This window comes from Clarias gariepinus, chromosome 14, assembly GCF_024256425.1.
Source record: "Clarias gariepinus isolate MV-2021 ecotype Netherlands chromosome 14, CGAR_prim_01v2, whole genome shotgun sequence".
NCBI lineage: Eukaryota > Metazoa > Chordata > Actinopteri > Siluriformes > Clariidae > Clarias > Clarias gariepinus.
In genome coordinates this window covers 17,893,143-17,900,341 of record NC_071113.1, presented here as the reverse complement: position 1 = coordinate 17,900,341, position 7,199 = coordinate 17,893,143, and the positions used below count along the sequence as shown (strand labels likewise).

The 7,199-nt window shown below is 38.9% G+C and overlaps 1 protein-coding gene across 1 annotated transcript; it reads left to right on the top strand.

The window, feature by feature from the left end:
• Nucleotides 1-3,221: 3,221 nt before the first annotated feature.
• Nucleotides 3,222-6,783, top strand: si:ch73-127m5.2 (uncharacterized protein LOC561202 homolog). Its single transcript, XM_053511784.1, has 4 exons — nucleotides 3,222-3,360; nucleotides 3,995-4,887; nucleotides 5,016-5,145; nucleotides 5,721-6,783. Exons 2-4 carry the CDS (start codon nucleotides 4,110-4,112, stop codon nucleotides 6,130-6,132), a joined length of 1,320 nt encoding a protein of 439 aa, XP_053367759.1. The 5' UTR covers nucleotides 3,222-3,360; nucleotides 3,995-4,109; the 3' UTR covers nucleotides 6,133-6,783.
• Nucleotides 6,784-7,199: the final 416 nt, after the last annotated feature.

Here is a 7,199-nt window from a genome sequence, read left to right as displayed (position 1 = left end):
ACAGATACTGCCGTTGTCATAGCAACACAATGGTTAAATTGCTGGCAGCCCCTCCGACTCTTATTGCAAATTTAAGGACTGTTCAGACACAACAGTTTCTGTGCTGAGGGTACCGTTGTGACAATACAAAAAATATAACCCGGCAGGTGTTTAAGAAGTTAAATGTCGAAAGATTTTGAACAAAGCAGCAGGAAACATGCAGTTAGTCACTGAAGATCTTGGTGAATCACATAAGAGCACTGGGTAATACAGCTAAAAATACAGCTAAGCCTTTGTCGAACACACTAACGTACAACATGTATTACCATTGTTTGTTGTAACTCCCAGGCCTAAAAGAAAACAATTTAAAATATCCTATTAAGAACTTCTGTGGAAGCTAATTTCAACCAATACTAATTCATCCCAAAGTTGACATTGGAACCAATGAGAGGAATAGAAATCATAAAGTAAAGAAAGGATCTCTGAAGACATATACACATTTATGCCAAGGGGTAATTGTTCTCTAATGCTTCTGCTTTAATGTCTATTATAGCCTACATCACTCACTCACTCACTAACCTCTTATCCTGTACAGGTTCACAGGAGGCCTTGAGCCTATCCTAGAGTACTCAAGGAAGTAGGTTGGATACAACCCGGACGGGGTTCTAATCCGTTACAGGGCACAATCACGCACACCTTCACCTACACACAATGGGCAATTTGGAATGACAGTGGAAAGAAAACCGATTGCACAGAGGAAACCTACCAAGCACAAAGAAAACATGCAAACTCCACACACACAGACCCAAGGTGGGAATCAAACCCTTGGCCCAGGTTTGAGGCCACAGGGTTAACCACTACACCATCATACCACCTAATCTACATAAATCCTTGTCAGAATTAATGTAGATTGGACAAAACATAGGCATATAGGCCTAAACAGAGAAAGCTAGCCAGGCAGACATTAATAACAAACAGTGCATTACATAAATACATCAAATTTACATTCTCTTATCGCTTATGTTGTCTGAGGGTTTATAAATGCTGTACATAATTATTGCAGGACTTATAAACCATATCCAAATTTATTCCAAGTTTAACATTCATACACACAAAAAAATTACATGCCCTTTGAGCATCCATGCTTTTTATAACAAAAATGACTTTTTCATCAGAGTCCTATAAAAATCTACAAACTCCTAAGTGAAGTTTGTGCCATAGCTTTCATTATCCTCATCTGTCCTGAGCGTGAAGGCAGATGAGAGGCAGATCATTTATCACTGGCAGCCGCAGGGCGTCTGAATGTTGTTGTGTGATAGTGTTTGAAGCAGGCTGAGCTGTGGAAAACACAGGAGGTTTCATGGACTTTTTTTCCTGTTTTTAATCTCACCACTAATGCGATTACCATTGCATTAATGTCCTTAACCAGTCATGATGTCCAAAATAGAAAAATTTTCAAGTGATCCAATGAGGAAGATATCAAGGGAAAAATTTTAGCATTTTTTATACAGTACAGTATTTATAATAGAATTGCTTGCTTATTTCCAAATCTTTTCTGTGACAGAGTTTAGAAATTTTCCTTAAAAGAATCGTTAAAAGATCCTTTGTACTTCACAAAACATTTTATGGTTTCCTTTTCAACAAACTGCACATATTTTAAGTTCTTTTTAGCCAACATACATTTAAGCAGATAGCAATGGCAGTGAAACCTTTTTTTTTTTTTTGAAACTTGAACAAATTAATAAATAAAATACTTACTGTCCATGCTTTACTTACCAGTACCAGGTTTCTGGTACTTTCAGTTCTAGATTTGAATGAACTTGTGGTCAAATGTTGATAAACATTTAGATTTTGTCATGCTGGTTGATAAACTTTCTTTTGGTTGGTGTGATGTTACCACAACAAACAAAGCTGATTACTTTCTTATAATCATACATTGAAAAGTTTCTTCTTATACTACAGCAATTTATCAAATTAATTTGTTTTATTTATTATGGAATAAGATCTGGTACTGTAATTATTAGTTTTGGAACATAAAAAAACAATGTTTTATGATGACAAAGTATAGGAGCTAAAAAAGCTTTGTTAAACTTAAAGGAATAGTTTTACCTCAGGGTTTCAAAGTGTGGCCACAGAAAATATACAAATATTTCTCCATAAACACAATATAAGGATTATACAAGTCTATTAATTTAATCAAATGAATATATTTTTAGTAAGGGATAATGTAAAGTGTCTGCTGTATATTCTGCCTGTAAAATAGCTGTTACTATGGAAATGAAAACGCATCATAATAAATCAGATTTTTCTGATATCCGGCGCTATCCAGGAGTCACTGGAGAGATGAATTATACTAAAGAATACATTTAAAAATTCAAATTATTTTAAATTCCACGTTTCCCATAATGTCATCCCATAATCATAAGTGTCTGTGTTTCCTGACACAGTGGGAACCGCAGTGGACTTACTGGCTTGCTGATTGGTCTGCCAAGTGCAGCCTGTTCCCTGAAGTCCTGCTGAAGCAGTGTTTATTTATGCTTTTCTAGCAAATCTACACCTGACCTTCCATGCTGCTGCCATTGAGCAGAGAGAGAGAGAGAGAGAGAGAGAGAGAGAGAGAGAGGTTTCTTTTTTTTATTGCTGTAATTATTTGCTATGTGCATCCAAGCTTTGGCAATACAAATAACGTTAATAATTGTCATGCCAATAAAGCAACTACTGACCTTTGAGGAGAGAGAATGAGAGAGAGAGAGAGAGAGTGTTGCGGTCAGAGGTCGCCATCTAGCGGTTTGTTTAAATTAAAGAAAATGTGCACGAACACAGAGGATCACTGTGTGTTCCTGATTTATCTACAAAACTATATTTTAAACAACGGGCTGTTTATTTACACCCGACACACTACCTATACAAAAGCCGCTCTGCTCTATCAGACAGACGCACATTGAACGACATGGCATTTTTTAATTTTAACCTTGAGCTAAAAGTTTGAGCCGTTTGCCGTTATTTAAATATAAGCTTAAAGTAAGCGTTTTAGTTGGGTAAACAGCTTTCATACAATTAATACATAAACTGACGAGGTTAAACCCACTACATCGCTGCTCTATCTTTAACAATATACCACGAACAGCTCCGGATGTTCCACCCTTTTTATAGTGACGTCACGATTGACATGGAGTTCAGCAACACGTTATACGAGTGCCGCTTGATTGACAGTAACGTCGACCAATCGTTACGCGAGTGCGAATAGCTATGGCGACAGTCGCCCGTCTGCTGATTTGCAACCCGCCGAAACAGCATCGGGGAAGAAGGAGGCCTTCGATCGGTTCGCCATGGACTGTTCCAGGATCAGTGCGGTTTAAATAGGACTTTAACTGTAGCGCGGTGAGTAAGAATACTGTCGCCAACTTTCATCTGATTCAAGCCTAGCGTTGTAAATCATCACTGAAGTGTGGCTTTATGGGAAACCCGGCCGTATCACATATCAATAAGACCCCCTTCCCAGCTAAGGCTTTGGCCTGCACATAAAAACAAATGGATTATCTGTCTCTTTAAAGTGTGCTGCTATGGCCTTGCACTTTCGAATGAGCTATTTTTGCACTTTAAAAAGTCTGTCCCGCCAGCGAGCGTTTAGCAGGTTGTTATAGGCAGCAGTCTAACTATCGCATTTCCTCGGAAGGTACTGGTTTACTAGACAGGGTGAGTTTCGGTATTTCGCTTATTACCTAAAGCCCACAAGCTTAGTTATCTGTAGAGCTGGGAGCTGATCCCAAAAAGAATCGATTCCATGACTCTCGGAAAATCAAGAATCGACTCAAAGTAGATTCAGCGCTTCACGATGTTAATAAATAAGCAAATTCTTTCACGAATTCCTAAAATCTGGAACTTTTGTATTGTCGCACGCCTTTGCACTGACCATAGTAAATTGTTTATGATGTTAACACACTAGATTGTTATGTAAAAGTGACTTATAAACATGAGAATGTATTGAAACTAACACATTCTTTCATATTTCTAGGATTTTATGGAGGAATCAGACACTGTTCTGATTGGTCACACTTCAACAAAGCCATCTAAATAATTGGTGTAGTTACTGGGATTTTTTAAGAAGAAAACCAAGGAAAACCTTGCAAATGGATCCATCCTCTGGAATGCACATGTCTGTTCCTCAAAACAGTGAGGTGGTCCACGTGGCTGTCGGGAATCCTATCATAACAATGTACCAGACTCCACCGCAGGGCCCCAATATTGCACAGATCATCACACAACAAGTCATACCCCAAGATGTGACCTGTCAAACTGTACCACATTCAATTGCTTCACAGGTTCAGATCGCATCACAAGTGCAGGCTTCATTGCACGCCCATGGTCATGGACGGGGTCAATCTCAAAGTCACGGCCAGTCGCAGAGTCATGTGCAATCCCAAAGTCATAGCCAGTCACAGAGTCACATGCAGTCTCAAAGTCATGTACAGTCACAAAGTCACATGCAGTCTCAAAGTCATGGACAATCACAAAGTCACTTGCAGTCTCAAAGTCATGGACAATCACAAACTCATGTGCAGTCTCAAAGTCATGGACCATCACAAGTTCATGTGCCACAAAGCGAGAGTGTCGCAGCATCTCAGGATGGTGCCAGATCATCACTGCAGGTGCCCTTTGCAGAGGTTGCTTCTCTGTTGGATCCTAACATGAAGAGCTCTAAAGCCAGAAAGTACCAAATCCATTATGAGGAAGTAAAGCGAAGACTGGAGCCACCTGAGAAGATGTCACTCAGATCTCTGGCTGCCTACACTAGAGTAAGTCGAGGTCCAGCCAGTAAAAAAACCCTCCTGGAATCGCTGAATGTGTTTGGCCTGTCACCAAGCACTAACACAGCAGTGTCTAGTACGTTCTCCAAACTGACAGAAGGTAAGGTTCATCTATTAAAACCATGAAAGAAAGTTTGATATTACAACTGATTTATTGTTTAATCATTGAAGCAGTCTTTTTTTTCTTAAAAAAATTTTAAACAGTGAATTTTTGTCATTTTTACACAGGTGACACAGCAGCACTCTGTAAAGACATGAAGGACTTTTCCTTACAGTATGTGGATTATGAAAATATGGCAAAACAGTTACTGCCGGAGACAAACCAAGTTCAGCACTGGTCAAAAATAATTGAGACAAGGTAAAATGGTGTACACTAAAATGTGGGCAGATAGCTGACCGTATTTTTCTCAATATTTAAAAGAATATGTAACAAATGTGGTGGCACGGTGGTGTAGTGGTTAGCACTGTCGCCTTGCACCTCCACGGTCCAGGCTCGATTCCCGTCTCTTTGTGCATAAAGTTTGCATGTTCTCCCCGTGCTTGGTGGGTTTCCCCCAGGTACTCTGGTTTCCTCCCACAGTCCAAAGAGTAAGTTAGGTTAATTGGTGTTCTCAAATTGCCCATAGTGTGTGAATGAGTGTGTGCATGTGTGTGTGCCCTGCGATGGATTGGCACCCTGTCCAGGGTGTACCCCGCCTCGTGCCCTAAGTCTCTTGGGATAGGCTCCAGGCTCCCCGCGATCCTGAATACAGGATTAAGCGGTAATGGCGATGAGTGAGTGAGTGTAACAGATGTATAAATAAACATGATTTAAATTTAGATGCATTTGACAATGGTTGATATAGACATTGATAAATGAGTAAATTGATGATAAAAATAAAATGATAAAATGTGCTGGAAAAACTTAATGAATTTGTGGGTTTTCTCTTTCAGAAATTATCTGGAAGAGATGCGTAAAGTTTTCAAAGACCCCACTAACAGCCGCTTATTCTCCAACGTCACACACGGCCTCGGTAATGGCATGATGGATGTTGCCCTTGACATCATTGATACCGTCATTGACCGGCAGATCCGCATCCTCTCTGGGAACACAGATCCCAAACCTGAGCCACCTATCAGGAGGATCCGAAAACGCACACGAAAACCAAAGACTGCCGTCGAGGATGGCAAACCTAAAGAGAAGGCCAAAAGAGGCAGAAAGAAAGGCAAACAGATGAGACTGGACACTGTCGAACCACAGGGTCCACAAGCCACAGACATAGAGAGCAGCGTACTGACTCTGGTTTCAGTAGGATATGAGACCATATCGAGCGGCCTCAGTGGCACCAGCACGGGTTTATCATAGTGCTGAGTGTGATGGATGTTGCAAGCACAATGTGCATGCTGAGTGTTGACTTGAAGCACATTTTAGCTTTGTGTTTTTTTTTTTTTCATCTGAATGTTCTATGTATTTTTGTTAGTCGTCTAAAATGTTTGTATTAAGAAGGGTGAGTGGTTTATATCATCTTTTTTTTTTATTATGCATTATGTTTTTTGTAAAATTTTTAATTTTTTCTGTTAATGATAAACAAAAAAATAAAGATCAAGTATAAACAGGATCTATAATTTAGAATTTTGTATAAGCAGGATCTATAATTTTGAAAGAAATCAAACCCAGCGCTTTGTGAAGTGCAGAGTATGATTCAGATATTTAAAAAATGTTATTGAAACATGAAACATAATTTGGCCTCCTGCTATTGTCGCCAGAGTCCATTTTATTTGGAACATTTCATAATTTTTAAAACAAAGGGGAATATTTTGATTTTTTCGACTATTTATATATTTCTTTCTTTTTCATTATAATCCATGCATATTTAAGGAATTAGTGGTCAACTGTAGATTGTATTTAGAAAGATATTCATACTGCTTCTACTGTATGTATGTGTGTATTAAATTTTTCATACATTTATTTTTCTGGCTTCCTATTTAATAGTGTTGTGTAGTCACTCTATCACTCATTTTAGAATTTAGATTCATTTTAGTTAATACTGTTGTTTTATTTGATGTGCTTGTATTTGTAACTCCAGAACAAAAGAGTATCTGAAGCATGCAAATGTAAAAATCAATCAATTCGTTTCCTGGCCAGCCACTGTGTATTGCATGGCAGTACCATAGTGATTACCTATCATGCAGGAAGCTTTAAGGAGATTTAGGATTTGCAGGGCGATACAGAGGAGCGTGACAGGGATTAAGAAAAGAAACGGCATGAAAAAAAAAAACAGCACAGCTCAAACAGCATGGCAGAGCTAGCTAATTCCTGGATGTGTTTGTTCATCACTATAGACAGTATACAGAGGCCAGGATAAAACCTGACTATTTTTTTTGTAAGATATACGGTCTGAGTTCATGAGAATGTCTGTATGTAGTGTCTAG